At 38.1% G+C, this 19,591-nt stretch overlaps 1 protein-coding gene across 3 annotated transcripts in view; it reads left to right on the top strand.

The window, feature by feature from the left end:
* Positions 1 to 19,591, top strand: part of Creb1 (cAMP responsive element binding protein 1) — a 62,740-nt gene that overhangs the window by 15,959 nt on the left and 27,190 nt on the right. For 2 of the 3 annotated variants that reach the window (XM_055616541.1, XM_055616539.1), the window contains 4 exons: positions 7,458 to 7,604; positions 8,335 to 8,376; positions 15,744 to 15,844; positions 19,064 to 19,206. In XM_055616541.1, the coding sequence (XP_055472516.1) occupies positions 7,464 to 7,604; positions 8,335 to 8,376; positions 15,744 to 15,844; positions 19,064 to 19,206 (427 nt within the window). In that variant the 5' untranslated portion in view covers positions 7,458 to 7,463. The remainder of the gene's footprint in view (positions 1 to 7,457; positions 7,605 to 8,334; positions 8,377 to 15,743; positions 15,845 to 19,063; positions 19,207 to 19,591) is intronic. The other variant, XM_055616540.1, reaches the window with a different exon arrangement.

The raw sequence follows: 19,591 nt of genomic DNA, 5'->3' as shown, positions 1-19,591 counted from the left end.
ATACATTTAGTCTGGTTTTAAGTATCTTGTCCTTAAGGCTTTCATCAATTTTTTTTTTTTTTAATTAACAAATTTTTACCTAAATGTTAGTGAAACAGTGCTTAGTATACAAACCAAATAAATATAAACCTGCTAGGGTAAAATATGGTGTTTCCTTCTCCCATTTTTGGACACAGAATATTGTCTCTGGGTGTTCTCAAATACACAGAGATCCACCCTCTGGATTAAAGGTATGTGCTACCACGCCTGGCTGTTTTCCTCTTTAAAGGGAAGGCTCCCAGACAAAAATAATCCTGGCCAAAGCTTTGCTTTGCCTAGGTTCGGTTTCTCCAAGAGTTAAACATCTACAGTGGAAGTGGCTGATCAGAATAAGTCCTGGGAAATACAGGGCTCCAACAGGAAGAGAGTCAGAAAGAGTAAGGCTGACTGTGTTTCCCCTGCAAATCTCAGGAGTGAGACAAAACCCGATATACTTGGAAATAAGTCAGTACATCAGATGAGACGGCAGCTAGTCTAGGGTTAGTAAAACAAGCACAGAGAAATTGGGGCTCATTTGAGCATTTAGCTGAGCAGGTTCCTTGATAATGACAGCCTTTGGCATGTCTTCTGTCCTGGTCACCATATTCTGTCTGGCCTGGTTGTTCCCTGGGTTGACTTTAGAGAGTCATCTTGGAAATTTTTTCTGCTCTCATGACTTTTTCTTAAGGAATTTGTATTTTTGATAAGGTAGAACATGTAGCTAACAGAATCTTGAGAAGAAAAGATTAGCTGGGGTAAGGATCTGTTTTGTTTTCTGTGGTCCACTTAATGTTGCTCACAAATGTTGAGAAGACTTACTTTTACTTCTTATATCTTGTGTGTTATACCTTAGATCTCTACTTAGAATGAGTACTAATAAATTAGTTTATTTTATTCTCTGTATCCAGTGGCTGTTTTATAGTGGAAACTGATCCCCTCTGTTTTGGGAAACTTCTGTCAATTAGTTGGTGGTGGTTTTGTTTTTCATGTCTTTCAGGATCATTTAGATCCAAACTATTAGGCTTCTGGGACTGTTTTTGGTAGTATTTGTTTCTTCATTTTCATCATACTTTCTTTGCTATTTTTCAGTCTTTTTGCTCTACTTCCTTGGAGGTTCTTAAATCCCCTCCATCCTGGCTGCTGAATTTTTATTTTGCTATCATGTTTCCAAGAGTTCTGTTTGTTCCCTGGATAGTCCTTTGTTATTTTCATAGTATCCTATGTATCATAAGACAGTATCTTCTTTTATCCTCAGATGAAGGGGTTTGTTTGAGGGTTGTGGGGTTTTTTTGTTGGTGTTGTTCTATTCTTTTTTTTTTTTTTAATTTTTATTACACTTTATTCATTTTGTATCTCCCCTGTAGCCCCCTCCTTCCACCCCTCCCAATCCTTTCTTCCCTACCACTGCCCCACACATGTCCCTCCCCAAGCCCACTGATAGGAGAGGTCTTCCTTTCCTTCCTTATGACCCTAGTCTAGTCTATTAGGTCTCATTAGGAGTGGCTGCATTGTCTTCCTCTGTGGCCTGGTAAGGCTGCTCCCCCCTCAGGGGGAAGTGATCAAAGAGCAGGCCAATCAGTTCATGTCAGAGACAGTCCCTGTTCCCATTACTGTGGAACCTACTTGGCCACTGAACTACCATGGGATACATCTGTGCAGGGGTTTAAGGATTATCTTCATGAGTGGTTGGGGGTTATTTTATTTTGAGTTTCTTTTTATCATGTGGCCATACCATATATATATATAAAAAAAAAAAAACCTTTTATTCTCCTGTTTCAGTTGTCTCAGAGGCTTATTGACTCCTTTTGCTAATTTAGGTATAGTCATGGAAGCTTCTAGCTTCTATAATCTAGAATATTTTCAGCCTCTAAAGACTTACTGCTGAATAAGCTCACCGTTACCTGTTCTTTCTGAGCTCTGGGCTGGCAGGTTCAAGTCAGCTGTTCTGGCTCAAACTCCTCTCCCAGCTGATTTATTCAATCTGGCCTGTATCTCTAGACCCCTGAATGGCTCTGCTTGGCTTCAAACTAACTCTAGCAACCTGCTCTAATCTCCTGTCTCCTTCTCATTCCCTGGCTCATTCATTTGGTCTTCACCTGAGTTCTCTCTTTGCAATGTCTTTCTATTACTGTCTCAGTAAAAACTGCCTCCCCTGCCCCCCAACCCCTGCTCCTCTCTCTGCATTGCCCCTTCCTTTCCTCTCTGTTCTCTGAGTTGGGCGTATCCTATTCTCTCAAGTCTTTCTCTGATTCATCTCTATTTCTGCCACTCAATTAAATATCATTTTCAAAATGAGTGCTTTCTTCTAAAAACAAACTTTACCATCATTGTTTGAGATTAAAGGTGTGTTCCACCACACCTGGACCTAAGCTTTTCTCAACCTGAAGCTTGTTCTCTACCAGGCTGGCTTTGAACTCAGGTCTGCTTGCCTCTGTCTCCTGGATTGAAGGCGTGTTTGTATTCTAGCTGGATCACATAGACCTAGAAGGTCTTTGAATGTGATCACTTGCCAGAGCAGCCATGTTCTAATCTAAATTTCTCTACAACATAGCTCTTCATCTCCGTTTCCAAATGGAGATGTCTTACACTCCCATCTTCTTAACACTCTAGATGCTTGCTCAGGATTAAAGTGGGGTGGGGGGGCGTGGAGGGGAGAGGCTAGGAGGTAGGATTGTAACGTAATGGTAGAGCATGTACATGGCACATATAAGGCCCTATGCTCATGCCTCAACATGGAATGATTAATAGATATAAAATGGCTGAGAAGCTACTTTGAAATCTTTGTGGAACAGCTCCAAACCGGGAACTTAACTTTTGAGCAGCAGGTGGTTTTAGCCCTTAGTGTCTTGGATCTTGAATTTGACTAGGTCTCCAGAAGTTTCACTAATCCTCTGTTTATATGGGAAAGGGGACCTGCGAACCAAGGGAGAGAGGGGGGCTGTGATTTCATAGTGACTTTCAGGCAACCTGGAAGTGTTAAGACCCATTATCTATATAATTCTCCACTCCTCTCTCACAGTAGGTCAGATTTTCTTCTACAGGGATTGAGAAAGGATTCATTTGTTCCCAAAGAGTTTACAATGTACCCTCTATTTATTTTCAGCGTTTCTCTTTATGTCACCTTTTAGTGTTGGAGATCCTGAACATCTGGATTTTTGTGGTCCAAGTCAGACTTTTCCCTTCCTCTGTGATTTGACCATTTGTCTTTTTGGTTGGTTACTATTGATCTGTCTGTTCTTCAGCCTCCAAAACTACTGCCTCCTTTCCTAGTCTCCACACCTACATGATCATGTATTAAAAAGTGAAATCAATTTCATGAAATATAATTTAGAATTCAGAAGGGAACATGTTCAGCTTATTATTAGATAATCCTCCAGCATTGAAGACTTAAAAGTGGAATATGTGGTTGAACCTAGCTTTACCTTTTCTCCTTTCTTCTTGTTCAGTTATGGTTGTATTTTTCATTTGCTGATCCAAGTTCCTGAACCACACTTATGGGGAAAAAAAAAAAATCTTTTTTTTTTTTTTTTTTTGACAGTTTGTTTATTTGGATCATGTTCATCGCCTCTTTACCCTTTCACTCCGACCAGACCTCTTCTTTCCATGATCTCTTTTACTTTGATGTTCTTTTCTTGTTGTTTTACCCACTGAGTTTAATTATGGCTGCTTGCATGAACGTGAGTGGGGAGTTACTGAAGCATGGACTTGTCAGTGACTATGCCCCTGAAGACAATGTCTGTTGCTCTCCCAGCAACTGTTAACTGTTACTAGTTCCTCAGAGAGCTTATGAAGCCCTACCACAATCCAGGATAAAACGTTACAGGCCCCATCGTATGCATGTCTTATGCAGGCTGTTAGTGTAACAGCAATGTCATGTCCAGAACACAGACTTTCACAGCCTCTCCTCCCATCTTCTGACGCTTATATCTCTTCCACCTCCTCTCTCGCAGTGTTCCCTGAGCCTTGGAGGGAGGTGTATATCATAGATTCTGACAGAACTTCCTGTTATTTCTGATTCTAGATAACTTTTTAATGCCAATTTTTAAATACTAGGAAAGTATTGTAAAGCTAAGGCAAGATGATAATGATATTATTGTCAATGAATAGTAGGAGTAGGAAGAAAGCAAAATCAGTCCAAGTAGTAAAGGAAGAAAGATAATCAACATAAAATATATCTTATTTTCTTTTAAAATTTAAGGTTTAATAATACCTGTGGTTTTGACGGTGAGAATATATTTTAGTTTATTAAGACAGTGCATTACTGTTCCCCTAGGACTTACACTTGGTGATGCTGACTCAGCCTCCTCAGTCTTGGGATTACAGATATTTACCACCACACACAGATGAGAATGTAAAATTGTAATAAATCTAAGTAAAAAGTAATAATAGGACATTATTAAATAATAAACTTATATTATGTAGCCATATTTTTAGTAAGACTATGCAGAGATATTTATAATAGATTTTAAAACCAAAAAATAGGCTCCATGGTAGTGTATTGTAAAAATTGAATGCATCTGTGTGTCTTGAGAAACATCTGTCAACCATGTCTCACTTGTGACCAGGCCACATGCTACCCACGATGGTTGTAAATGTAGCCAACACATTTGTAGGTGACAGCATTACAGTGTCAAGTTAGGATACCTGTGAGAGGAAAGCCCTTGCCTAGCGGGCACAAGGTCCTAAGTTTAATCACTGGCACTGAAAAAAAATAGCTAGAATATGGCAAAGAATGCTATAGTAGTTCTGGTAGTAGGGATTTTTAGCTAGGCCTTGTGGGACAGGCCTGTGATAACAGCTTCTTGGGAGTCTAAGGCATGAGAACCACAAGTTCACTGTCAGCGTTGGTAATCAATTGAGACTCTGTCCTAAAATTGAAAAAAAAAAAGGAGGACTGGTGATATATTTTCATGCTGGAGGACTTTGCACCCATACACACAAGAAAGGGGGTTAGCTATATTTAATTAAATAGACTTTTATGCCTCTATAAACATAAATGTGAGGCACCTTGATGAGTAACCAAATGGATGCATGGAAAAAGACATTGACAGTGTAAATAGTCAAACGACTTTCTATGGAATTAAGGTGAGACACTCAGCTCATAGTACCTTGATGGCTGAACCCTTGAAACTTGAGGACACAATATCTTTGATTTCTTCTTAGATTTGATGTTATAAACAGGGCAACGTGTTGACTCTGAAGACAGTCCTGGCACCACATTTAGAGAACCAGGTAGAGAGCTAAACATGACTTAAGGTGACCAGAGAGAATAGGACTAATACAGAAGGGGTTTTGACTGTCCAAGAAAAGAGCCTGGTATGTTTCCATCTATGTGCTAAAGATAGCTTGTCTTGTTAATAAAATGTAACTGATAAGAAAAAAATAAAATTCAAAAACAAACAAAAAAGATAGCTTATCTTTAAAAGCTCTTTTCCCCAGCTTCACCACAGTATTACTTCTTCCTGTGTATCCGTATTCACATTCAGTACTATACCTTTTACTACAACCCCAGCAACCCCAAACCTTGTCCCTCTTTCACTCTGTTTCAGTTGGCATATTTTCCTACTTTCTTTCATCTTTAATGCTCTCTGCAGCCAGTCATTCCTTAAGCCTTTCTTGAAGCTGCCTCTAGATTTTCACAAAGTTGCTTCTCTCAGCCCTATCCTTAACCACCCACCACCCTATTTCTAGCCTTCATCACCTTGCTCATGAATAGGCTTTCTCATGGTACCCCATCTCCAGTTTTCTCTCTTTGAAGTGTATGCCTGTCATTTAGCCACCAAAGTGATTGATCTAAAAATGCAAACCTCACCATGCTATATATATAGTTCAAAAAAATCCCTTCAGCAATTCCTCTTAGAGCCTCAGAATAAGTGAAAGTTACTTTGTTTTGTTTTTGAGATAGAGGCTTTCAAAATCACTCAAGCTGGCTTTGCCTGACAATAGTCCTTCTGCTCCAGCCTCTTTAGTGTTGGAATTATGAGCATACACCACTCATAGAATGAAATGGAAGATTTTTTGTTTTGAGACATACTTTCACTATACCGTTGGCTTACTGGGAGCTCTCAGTGATTCTCCTTCCTCTACTCCCCAAGTGCTGGGCTTAAAGGCATGTGCCACTCTGCCTGTCTTAAAGTTTTTACTGGGGCATACAGAGAGGTTTGATGACTAGACCACTGAACCCTTTTCAAATCTCTTATTGTATCTCTACTGATACACTGAGCAGTCATGTGTGTCTTTCCACCATTTTACATGCATGCATGCCTGTACATAACACACATGGGTCAGTAACTTATTTTGAAAGACCCGTATCTTTTCTATTTTTGTAGTTTTTATTATAACATTGTTCTTGGTATATGACTCCTGGTTACTATTTACTAAATGAACAATAAAAATTCTATCTTAAATATGTTGGAGCTTGGGAAAAATAAATACTATTTGATAGACATGTCAGTAAATTTAAGAATTCTTAAGAATTGGATATTGCGTCATTAAAATTGCCTTTTTTGTGCCTCAAGAAAAAAATAGTTGTTTTCATATATATATATTTTTTTCCTGGCTCTGCTCCTTTATTCATCCAAAATGAAAACACTTCTTAAAATTCCACCTATTACCAGATTAGTGCTTTTTTGAAATAGGAGAAATCGAAACTTTTAATTATACTGCATATACTTTCTTGTTAATGAAAGACATGCTTGTAGTTAGTCTAAAGTGAAATAATAAAATGTATGTTTTAGAATGTGTTGTTCTAAACTTAGTCTTTCTTGACCATATTTGAAAAGTTAAGATATTAAAACATGGTTTAACACCAGGATATTCTGAATACATTTATGCATAAGGCCATCGTGTCTGACATTGACCTTGAGTGAATTCATCTCTTAGCATATTTTTGCCTTTAAGTAAAGATAATCCTTATTACTTGGCCTTTAATTTAAAGAAAAATTGGATATACAAAGCAGGCAGAGTCTGGCGTGGTGGCACACACATTTAATGCTAGCACTTGAGGCAGAGGCAGGCAGATCTCTTTCCAGCCTGTTCTGCAAAGCTAGTGCAGGACAGCCAAGGCTACAAAGAAAACCCTTCTGTGGGGGGGGGGGGGGAAGGCAGGCAGGAAAATGAAAAGCACCATGTAAATTAGGTGTTCTTTAGGCTTCTGCTGCATGTTTTGATAACTGGCTTTTTTTTTTTTTTTTTTTTTTTTTTTTTTTTGGTCGCTTGTGATGGGTTGAAAAGTAGTGGGGAGGAAGATTTTTAGGGTTTGAATTTTTTTTTTTTTTTGAGAGCATTAAATTGTTAATTTCTTTCACATTGTTGAAATACTTATCAAGCAGGAAAGTCCTATTTTTGCTTATTAGGAATTACTTTATACTACTTTGTATTAAACCTGAGTGGTCCCACAGAGGTTTCTGTGATGGTAATTGCTTTTCATGTTTTTATAGGTATCCATGCCAGCAGCTCATGCGACATCTTCTGCTCCCACTGTGACCTTAGTGCAGCTGCCCAATGGGCAGACAGTCCAAGTCCATGGAGTTATTCAGGCGGCCCAGCCATCAGTTATTCAGTCTCCACAAGTCCAGACAGTTCAGGTATGCATATAAAAGTTCTGCATAGACTTGAATAACTTGTTTTTAGCCATTTCTGTCTCCTTTCATTACTTGTATTAATAAGGACACATCTAGTTTAGATTTATTTTACTTAGTAAAAGTAAAGTAGTAAAAGAATATGTTGTATCTGTATTGTTCTATTGTATGTTCAAGACAGGCCGAAAGAAAATCACTTTTTTTTTAAAAGCTACAGAAGAAAAAGGCATTTAAAGAGATGGATAGTAAACAAGTAATTAATGGAAATGTTTGGGAAAGACTATAGGACTGATGTATCTCAACTAAGGAAAATTAACTTTAAAATGAACCTAAGTTCATATGGGAAAAGGCTTGATAAATATTAATTGATAATCTTAATACCTGAGATAGGATTTACTTAGAGATCACATCAGACTTCATGTTAGCTGTTTAAAGCTTTTAGGTAGAGTATATAACTTTGAAATAATAATATAATCAGGTACATCATAAGGATCATTGATTGTACCACATATACTATCTTGATTCTTTGGAGACTTTGCTCCTTTGGGATAAAGGGAATAAAGGCACTCTAGGTATCTGAGTACCTTTAGTACCTAGGTATCTAGGTACCCAAGAGCAGTAACAGTATAATTCTTTACAGTTCAGCTGATTAAAGGAAAAAAGAGAGAGAGAGACTGAACATTCATGCAAGTAGGCCATAACCCCAGCCTCCCGTTTCATATTTTTTACTTCACAGTCTTCCTGTAAGGACTTAAAAAGACTTTTCTCCGGAACTCAGGTGAGTCCTAGGTCCTAGATTTGAAGAAAACTATTTTTAGAAAGGAAGGTGAGAAATGACTTGTCTTTGTCCTTCTCTATCAATGTGGGATTTCAAGGTTTGAGTCAAACTCTTAAGTCTCAGTGTTGTACCTACTCATCACTAGGTTATTGATTAATTGCTTTATAACATTTCTTCTCCAGCTGGTAGTCCAGAATTTCATGAACACTTTAAGTGAAAGAAAGCTGTACCTTCTGAGACTATACAGTTGGACATGAATAAAGCCTAATTGCTGAAATATTGTGTGGCTGGCCAAAATGTGCCTTTAAAATTGTGACCTGGTGATCCTTAGAACTAAGCAAATCTAATTCTTTTCTATCAAACTACTTTCTTTCCCTTCTTTCTCCACACCCTTCCTACTTTAAAGAAAACTTCCAGATTCAACAAGCTATTTTTCTTCAGTGTTTATTATGTGGTGTATGTTTGATTTCTCTTGCTCAGCCTTGGTTGTTTCCTTCTAGATGAGAGGTGTTGTGTTTTCCTTGTATGGTAGCCAGAACTGGTTGATATTTTTGCAAAGGGGAACAGTGCTTCCTCCTTTGTCCCAGAACCTATTACTGTCATGGAAACCCATGTCAGATTTGTTAGTTTTATGTGGAGCTACTGAGTTACTGTTAACCTCCTCTGCTTTTTTCTTTCCTTTGTGTTTTGTTTGCTTTTAACACTTAAGGGGGTAGGGAACTGTTGCCATGTGAAATCCTGAAGTTATCAGGTTCCTGAAGATCCTGGGAATGGACTTTATTAACAAGTTGATGACAGTATTATCTAACTAAAGGCCTATTTTTAAGAAACCACAGTGATAAGAAGTAATCTTTTGACATAGTTTGAATGCTACCTTGCCATCCTCCATATTGTCTCATTACTAATTCCTTGCCTGAGCTTTTCGTTAGAACATAATGGAGAGAACTTGGCCTGCTAGTTAAGGGTTTTAGAGATCAGACCTACTTTGGATAGTAATAAGTCAAGTGACATTGAACACAAATGGCCCTTACTTTCTCTTTTTCACTTACAGAAGGTTTTTGTTATTAAAGAAATAAAATTTTGCTATAAAATGTTTTACAGTTTTTAATTAAGAAAATGTGATATTAAATTGTTGCTTGAATTCTTAATTTTAATCTTATTTGGGGGCAAAATAATTTAAACCCAGGTAGTAAATGTCCTTAACTTTGATGGAAATCTGTATTTGTCTTGTCAAGAATACAGTTTTCATCACAGTGTGCTATATTTATAGCTTTAAAAATATGTTTTAGAGAGAAAAGTTGGGCTCCTTGAAGCCTGGACTGTATAGAGATTTAAATGTGTGGTTCTTTCTCATTAAATACTCTAAACCAGGAAGAATTTGTTAAACTTTGGTTATTTGAGCCAGCTAGCAATGGACAGTGTTACTAATTAGGAAGCAGTAGTTTATAAGAGGTTATCAAACAGTGAAAGTGTTCCTCAAACTTCTAGATGGTAGAATGTTAGTGTTATATAACAAAGTTTCCAAAATATATAAGGTATGTGTCTCTTATTGGAATAGAGTAGTAGGACTTCTGTTGGTATATTTTAATACAGTAATATTAGAGACTGGGCTGTATTAATATTTCATATACAGCTTCACTTTGCTGCACTAATTTATTGTTACATGTATATAGCCCATCTCACGGATAATGTGAGAGTCCTTGTAAAAATAATGGTAGTTTCGCAGTGTTCACAGGATTGCTGGTGGCACTTAACAGTTTGGGCCACATTTCAATATAGCGCTAAATGTACCAGAAAGGATTTCTAGGTTTTATGACTTTAAATTATTACATCCATTTGTTCAACAAATGTTTATTGATCACATGCTATGTGCCAGTCATTGTTCTAGGTGCTATCAAAGACAGCAGTGAACAAACAATACATCTCTGTTCTCATGAAGATCACATTTGAGTGAAGAGAGACATACTATCAGAAAATAAAATATGTCAGGTGAGGATAAGTGTTACAGAGGTTAATAAAACAGGGGAAAGGGCAGAAAAAGATGCAAAGGGAAGGGTGCTGGAATTCCTTTAAGGTGGTTGGGGAACACAGTGAGCAGAGACCAGAAGGCAGTAAGGGCAGCTGAGCCAAGCCAGTGATAAAAACAATCCAAAGGTGTGGAAATGAGTCTGTTTGGAATTTGCAAGAATAGCATGGTACTGCTGGTCACCTAAGGAAAGTGAGTGAGGGGGAGGAAAGCGGTTGGAGACTCAAGTGTTGATGTGATGGGGACAGCAGGAAAGCTTGGATAACATGGTGGTTCTGTTCTGTGGCCATGATACAGCATATCTGTCATCTGATTTAAGAGTGGATAGTAGGTATATCCTATATTATATGTCTATATGAGTGAGTATATACCATCTGCTTCTGGGATAATTCACTCAGGATGATCTTTTCCAGATCCCACCATTTACCTCCAAATTTCATGATTTCCTTGTTTTTTATTGCTGAGTAATATTCCATTGTGTAGATGTACCACAATTTCTGTATCCATTCCTCCACTGAGGGGCATCTAGGCTGTTTCCAACTTCTGGCTGTTACAAATAAGGCTGCTACGAACATGGTTGAGCAAATGTCCTTACTGTGTACTTGAGCCTCTTTTGAGTATATGCCTAGGAGTGGTATAGCTGGATCTTGAGGAAGCACTATTCCTAGTTGTCTGAGGAAGCGCCAGATTGCTTTCCAGAGTGGTTGTATCGTACACCTAAAGAAACTAATCAAGAGGGAGGACTCTTGCTAAAATGCTCAATCCCTATTTAGAAAGGCAGAGGATGGACATCAAAAGAAGGAGAAAAGAGGGAACAAGTCAGGAGCCTGACACAGAGGACCTCTGAAAGGCTCTGCCCTACAGACCATCAATGCAGATGCTGAGACTTATGGGCAACCTTTGGGCAGAGTGCGGGGAATCTTATGAAAGAAGTGGGAAAACAGTAAGATCTAGAAAGGACAGGAACTCCATAGGGAGAGCAACAGAACCAAAAAATCTGAGCACAAGGGTCTTTCCTTAGACTGATACTCCAACCAAGGACCAGGCTTAGAGATAACCTAAGACCCCTGCACAGATGTAGCCCATGGGAGCTCAGTGTCCAAGTGGGTTCCATTGTAGTAGGAACAGGGACTGTTTCTGACATGAACTGATTGGCCTGCTCTTTAATTACCTACCCCTGAGGGGGAAGCAGCATTACCAGGCCACAGAAGAAGACACCGAAGCCACTCCTGATGAAACTTAATTGACTAGGATCAGAAGGAAGGAAAAGAAGACCTCCTCTATCAGTGGACTTGGGGAGGGGCATGCATGCAGAGGGTGGAGGAAGGGAGAGATTGGGACAGAGGAGGGAGGGAACTACAGGGGGGAAACAAAGTGAATAAAGTGTAATTAATAAAGAACTAAGAAAAAAAAGGAATGGATAGTAGGTGTGGGGGATGTTTGGGTTTTGTTAGCCCAAGACAAGTATCCCAAAGTTTCTGATCTTCTTGGTGATGGCAAGCAAGGACTTTGAATGGATATTTTGTGTAATAGAAATCCATTTGTACCATCATTTTTTGGGGAAAATGTTTTTGCCACAAATGAAAGAATAATTAATTTTTAAGAAGAACCTTAAGCAGTAGAGAGAAATTTGAGAATGCTTTCTTAACTTTTTTTTTCGAACAGTGAAAAGTTTAAAACCCATCTTTAAAAACTTGCCTGTACACTTTAAAGCCTTAGTTTTCTCAGTTGTTTCAGAAGTCTCGGTCTCAGTAGTTGCTGAACTTTGCTGCTAACTATAAAGTTAGCCGGGCATGTGACCACACCTATAACACTGACACTGGGGAGGAAGAGACAGGAGGATGGATCTCTGAGTTCAAGCCTGGCCTAGTCTACAAACAAGTTTCAGGCCACCCAGAGTTGTATATTGTAAAAAAAAAAAAAAAAAAAGCCGTAGCTTCTTGCTAGACTACAATACAGTAACCAGTTTAGATCCAGAGATCAAATACACTGGCTAAATCTTGACAGCTTACCTCACTGATAGATGGACGTGAAAAAAAATTATAAACACAGCTAAAAGGCACTTCCTTTTGTTAATCTTTGCATTTAGAGTTCTCTTTTAAACTGGTAGGTATCCAGTCACATTTTCAAAAACTTAAGCCTAGGTGGACAGAGTAAGTGTTACTGCATAGGCAGCCCTCTCAGGCTCTGCCTCGGCCCTTGGGTTGAAAAGGCACGCAGCTCCATGCACGACTTGTATCACTGCTGAAAGATGTTACTGCTCTTTTTGTTTGTGTTTTGTTATTTTTGTTTTTGTTTTTCAAAACAGGATTTTTTTTCTATGTAGCCTCAGGTTTCCCAGAACTAGCTCTGTAGACCAGGCTGACCTACGTCTGCCTCCTGAGTGCTGGAGGCGATTACGGCCTGCCTGTTAGTGATCTTGTAATGAAGCACATTTAAGGACATTGTTCTTACTGTTAGTGAAAAACTTAAGGGGGCATAGGAGAAGAAGAGGGAGAGTGGATGGGACTGGGAGTTAATGAGGGAGGGGGCTATAGCCCAGATACAAAGTGAATAAATTGTAATAAATAGATAGATAGATAGATAGATAGATAGATAGATAGATAGATAGATAGATAGATAAATAAATAAAATATTTTTAAAGAAAAACTTAATTCTACTTGAATAAATTAAATTATTTAATATTTAGCCTATTCTAAGATTTATCTTTAGAAATAACATTTAAATTTTACAAATTAATATATATGCCCGTGTGAGATTTTTCTTATTTGTTTGCATGTATGCCTGTACATGTGCATGCTTGGTACCTGTGGATGTCAGAAGAGGGTATTCTGATACTGGAGTTAGAGAGAGGTACCATTGAGTGAAAAACTATCTAAACCAGGAGTCTTAACCCCAGCCAAGCAAAACACTTAAGTTTGGAAAGGACTATATAGTTTGTATATATAGTTCTTTTGAAATTTCAGAATATAAAAATAAAGAATCGCTTGGGTTTTTGAAAATGTCCAGACTGTTACAAACATCCAAAGGGAAAAAGATCTGCTTAAGGAAATTGGGGAGGCAGACTTTAAGGGATATAGCAGGAGGTATGGAGACAGGAGGGAGGAGTTCTTTTACTGGAATGTGATAATTATGGAACCTGTATTTGGGTTTTAATTTTTATATGGTCACTTTTAATTTGTTATATATTTTTGAGTAGTTATAAAATTAAATTTTGATAATTTTATTAATGTAAAAAAGCATGGATCCTGTGTGAGTCTTTTTAAGATTTCATTTTTCAAGAAAAGCTTGTTTCACAGCAACATTGAGAGTTTCAGAGTTTTCCCTATATTCCTAGCCCCCACGTGCCTAGCTTTCTCCATGTCAACACCCCTACAACCCAGATTGCTACATTTGTTAGAACTGCTGTATCAGAATCATCTAAGCCCGAGTATAAAAATGATACACAGCTTCTTGGTGTTGGTATGTTTCATGGCCTTGTGGTTTGGGTTTTTCTCATTTTAGTTAATCCTTCCTGTCTGAATAGACAAAATCTTTTAGGTTGGAGAAGGTCAACAAAATCTGCTGAATTGATGAAAAAGCTGCAACTAAAAAAGCAGTATTACATTTCAAAACCAGTCTGTACTTAGTTTATTTATATATTTTGATTTTTTGTTGTTGAATCATATAGTCCAGGTTGGCTTTGGACCTACCAAGTGGAATAGATGACCTTGAACTATTGATTCTCCTGTCTCCACCTCCCCAGTGCTAGGTTTAGAGGCATAAGCCACCATACCTACTTTCATATGATGTTGGAGCTCAAACCCAGGATTTTTTTCATGCTAAGCAAACACTCTGCCAACTGAGCTACCCATATACCTAAGCCCAGTATATGGGTAACTCATAGAGCTTGTTTTATTGAGTTTCAGCATGAATGAGATATTCTTGTGTCAGTGTGTGTCCTTAAGATTTTGTTAAGAGTAAGGCATGGTAGTATATATCTATAACTCCAGCACTCGGAAGCAGGACTGGAAGTTCTGTCTGAGGCCGTCCTTGGTGTCCAGGAAAGACCATCTGTCACCCTTTTCCCTCCAGGGCAAAATAACAAGACAGTTGTAACAATAAGGCATATTATATGTTAAGAGTCAAATCAAGGTAGAAAGAAAGCAAAGGAGAACTAAGATTAGCAAAAGTAAGTATACTTGTCATAGTAGTGCCAACTATGAATTTATTTATTGGCTAGTGACTTTCTCTTGTTCTTTTCAATTCCCCCCACCCCCTTTTGATCTTCTATTTATCAGTGAGAAAATTTGTGTAGAAACACTTGCGGGCTGGTTATAACAGCTAAAGCATTTCTTATTTCTCTCTGAAGTGAGTGATGCATCATGCAGCACTGTCGAAGGCATGAGTGTCCACCCTGGAGCCCCTGAGCTTAGACTGCATGTGGAATTCTTTTGGAATTTCTCGTTTGTCTGAATATAGTTTTCTGTATTGCTGTTGTTGACTATTTTGAAGTGGTGCTAACCCACACATGACTTCTTATCCACTACTAATGTGGCAGCATCATGTGCACCTCGTGGAGGAAAAGCATATGAGGCTCCTGTAGTGTAGACTAGAAAAACTTGGTAGATATCAATTTTGCAGACTTTTGAGTCTGGAGTGATCTGACGTACTGCGAGCTTGTTGCTGTTGACAGCACTGACACTGGGACTACCAGAATGTTAATGCTGGTGAAGTCGAAAGTGGAAGTGCTATGAGCAGGGACCACACTCCTAGCTTTGTGGCTGCAGTGAGTTGCCTGCCCTGCTGTGCCTCAGTTCTTTTATCTTCTTCAGTGAACACAAGATCAGGACTCATTTGGTACCTGATGTTTACTCTATGAAATAGTGGAGTACATGGATGTGTTAGTAAGACGTCTGGCACATAATGTTATTAGTAAATTCTAGTTTCTGCTAGCCCACACAGTCTTCATCCAGCACCCTCATTTTTCAGTCTAAGGGCCCTAAACAGAAATGTGTAACTCATTACCTTGAAGTATTACTGAAAAATAATTGTAAATGCCAACTTTCAAGCATGTTTCTGTGTAGTAGAGGATGTTTACTGACTTGGAGGAAACAGCAGTATCTTTGTTAGTGTTACTGTTGCTGTGGAATCACCATGACCAAAGCAACTTGGAGGAAAAGGTTTATTTGACTTATACTTTCACGTCACTGTGCATCATCAAAAGGGTTTTATTGGTGCTTTTGTCTCCATTAAAAACAGAAGTGTGTATAAGATTATATATACATTTTTTGTATTTAGACTAAAATATTTTATGAGAACTAAATTTGATAATCAAGATAAAGTTATTCTTTGTTTTCAGATTTCAACTATTGCAGAAAGTGAAGATTCACAGGAGTCTGTGGATAGTGTAACCGATTCCCAAAAACGAAGGGAAATTCTTTCAAGGAGGCCTTCCTACAGGTATGTAATTTAAAAGTTAGAGTCTGGGACATGCAGGAAGGTTAGTGCTTGCCAGATAAAGATGTCAGAACAGCAATAGAGCTGCTTCAGAAAGTACCTGTATTGAGTATTTCTCTTGAGTTACTTGTCAGATAAGCTGGCGTTTACAATACAATTAGGACTAGTTACTCTAAACAGTAGTTCTCTGCTTGGGGTTCCAATTACCAAAGACCATTGGAGAAACAGATATCGGCATTATGATTCATAACAGTAGCAAAAGTACAGTTATGAAGTAGCAATGAGATAATTTTATAATTGAGGGTCAGCACAACATGAGGAACTGTATTAAAGAGTCACAGCATTAGGAAGGCTGACAAGCACTGCTTTAACAGTCTGGGAAAACATGTCCCCCGGCTTCTGTTTTTGTAGCTGTGCAGGCTGCTGCTTTTCCTTTAGAAAGTTTGGGATACGTTTGAGTTATAGTATTGCTCTGGGGTACACTATCTACTCAGCTGCACATTTACAGGTAATGCCATGGTCCTTTACAATCACCTGTATTTAATAGTTTTCAGGGCAGTACTTTGCTAGCATCCTCTTGTCTGAGTTTAGGTGTGATGTATCTACCTAGTCTATGTCTCAAAGGACAGTCCGAACCACTTAGTACATGTATCAGTTAGTTCCATGTATGTTATTGTTTCTGGATAAACTTCGTGAACTTAACTTTAGAATTCGGTAAACTTCAGAATTTTTGTAAGCCTCTCCTGTTCTTTATTATTTATTTTATATTTTATGTGTATGGGTGTTTTACACTGCATGTGTCTATACATACGTACATGGTGCCAACAGAGGTCAGAAGAGGATGTTGGATGCCCTGGAGCTGGAATTTCACATGGTTGTGAATCATTCTGTGGATGCTGGCAATCAAAACAGGTCTTAGAGCAAAGCGGCTAGTGCTCCTAACTGCTGAGCCAGAGAAGGAGCAAGACCAGCCTTGCTCTTTTTTTAAAGGGTAGTTGATGCCTTTCCTTCCTCGGTGTATTTATAGTTACTACTAAGCTCTTTTACTATCCTTACCCAATTACTAATTCTAAGTATTATTAGTGAATTAATTTTATGGTCTTAAGTTTCATTGTGAGATAAACATTATAGGCATTTATATGTATAATCTTTACTGTTTACTTTATTTTGCGTGTGTTTGAATATGTTTCTGTGCACAAGTGCATGAAGGACTGCAGAGGCTAGAAAAGGGTATTACATCCTCCGGGACTCGAGTTCCTGTGTGAGCTGCCATTGGTGCTTGGAATTGAAGCCAGTAACTGCTGAGCCATCTCTCTAGCCCTTCTCTTTTGTTTTAAATATAGCAAGTGTTAGATTTTGAGACATTGAAGTATATCTTGTTAGTAAATAACACCTTTGACCCTGAAGCAAATCCAATAAAGTATTAAATAAGTCACATGACGTCTCCTAAACGCTGCACAAATCATAGTTTCAAGTCAGCCAGATGGCTCTAGCACATAAACATACTTGCTCAAGGTTGATGACCTAAGTTTCATCATGTACATGTGGAAGAAAAGAACCGACTTCTCGAAGTTGTCCTATGACCTCCACACACGTCTCCTACCACATTCATACTTCAAAACAAAAACCACAAGATACCAGCTTTATATTAGAGACAATATTTGCCTGTGGGTTTTTTTTTTTCTGGCCAAAATTCTAACAGATGTTATTTAAATAAACAGTGCTTTACAAGCAAATGAAAGCTCTAGGGATAAGCCATATAGAGAGTTATAAAGGATAATATTCTCTTACCTTATAATCAGGTTCTCACACTTGGGTACTGTTTATATGAAGTTTATGGATTCATGAATTATAGCCTTTATATCTATATTATAACAACATACTTAACAGAGGCTTACAACATGCTTGGAAGGTTGAAAAAATGAAATTGATAATCTAAAATAAGTTTTTATTGGAACAGCCCATCTTTATAAAGCGGTTAATTTGTTTGTGGCAGGAAGCTGCTCTGTTTGGTTTCATTTTGCTTGATATTTTCGTCAGTAATTGATCTGAAGAAGAAAAAAAAAAACAGAAGCCATGTATATTGATTTGCCAATGATAGAACCATAAGGGTTAATAAGTGTCCTGGTACTAGAAAAATGAGTATCTTGAAAGATCATAGCAGGCAAAGGAAGTGGGCTGAAACAAATAGGGTGATACTATATTGATAATTGTAAAGTCTCCAAAACTGTTTATAAAATAAACCAGTTATTCAAACATTTGATTCTGGATTAAGAATTTATTTCAAAAACATTATCTTTTCAACCAATATGGTCGAGAGTAAACAGAACTAGAATGTGGGTAGTGTCTGTGTGTTTGGATTCTCATACAAAGGGGAGCTGGATTAGATTGTGAGACTAAATTGGTAATGTTTAAACTTCAACCATAATTCTTATTAAGGAATATATCTTGGTGTTACAGTTTTTTATAGTTATCTAAAGAATACATATTTAGGGCCAGGCATGTAGTGTAATCCCAGCACTGGAGAGGGTGAGGCTATGACTTTGCCAACCTGAGATTCAAACTAAGACACTATCTTAAAAACCAAATAATCTGGGAGGTGGTGGTACATGTCTTTCATCCCAGCTTGAGAGGTAGAGGCAGGCAGATCTCTGAGTTCCAGGCCAGTCTGCTCTACGGGTTGAGTTCCAGAATAGCCAGGGCTACATAGAGAAACCCTGTCTTGGGGGATGGATGGGGGGATGGATGGATGGATGGATGGATGAATGAGTGTGTATGTGTGTATACACACACATATATATGGCTTGTGGAGGCTGGAGAGAGAGATGGCTCAGAGGGTTAAGAGCACTGGCTCCTCTTCCAAAGGATCTGGCTTCAATCCCCAGGTCACTTAGAGTGGCTCACAACTATGTGTAACTGTAGTTGTAGGGTATGCAGTGGCCTCTTCTGGCGTATACAGGCATCAGGTATAGGTATAGGTAGATAAAATACACAGAGAGAGGGAGGGAGGGACTATAAAGTAAATAAATAGTGTAGTTTTTTTTATTACATCCTTCCCCCCTCCCCCCCCGTCAACAACAACACCTAATTGAACTTTATTTGTGTTTTTCATGTGTTTAAACTTTTGTCCTATACATTCGCAGTTTTCTAATCTCTACTTATACTTAGTGTTGTTTTGTTTTTGTTTTTGTTTTTAATTAAAATGGCTTCTTATTTTTCTAGGAAAATTTTGAATGACTTATCTTCTGATGCACCAGGAGTGCCAAGGATTGAAGAAGAAAAGTCGGAAGAGGAAACTTCGGCCCCTGCCATCACCACTGTAACGGTGCCAACCCCAATTTACCAAACTAGCAGTGGGCAGTATAGTGAGTAACAAGTTTTTCTGTTACGAAAAGTGAGAAGGAAAATGGTTAGATTCTCCTTAAGGAAATGATAAATGCCAAGGCTTTAGCTGCCGTTATTGTTTGCCCTACTGTCAGAAATCTGTAACAGAAAGGCTTTCCTTTCTTTGTTAGGGGTATGTGAGTGTGTAAGTCAGTTGCATTTTCTTCAGTTTAGTGTAGGTGCATGAAGAAGTCAAGAAGGTTTTGAGGGACTAAATGTTTAGATTTTAGTTTTCATAATGTTACGAGAAGATGTTAGTTTTTGATGTTGTGTTTTCAGGTAAGGAAAACATTGTGACTAAGGCCAAAAATAGTTCCAACAATTTAACTATTTTTACTTAATCTTATTACCTTCTAAAAATATTAT

This window comes from Psammomys obesus, unplaced genomic scaffold, assembly GCF_907164565.1.
Source record: "Psammomys obesus unplaced genomic scaffold, mPsaObe1.curated_primary_1811, whole genome shotgun sequence".
NCBI lineage: Eukaryota > Metazoa > Chordata > Mammalia > Rodentia > Muridae > Psammomys > Psammomys obesus.
Note: the sequence above shows the minus strand (reverse complement) of the source record. Positions and strands in the feature narration are given on the sequence as shown.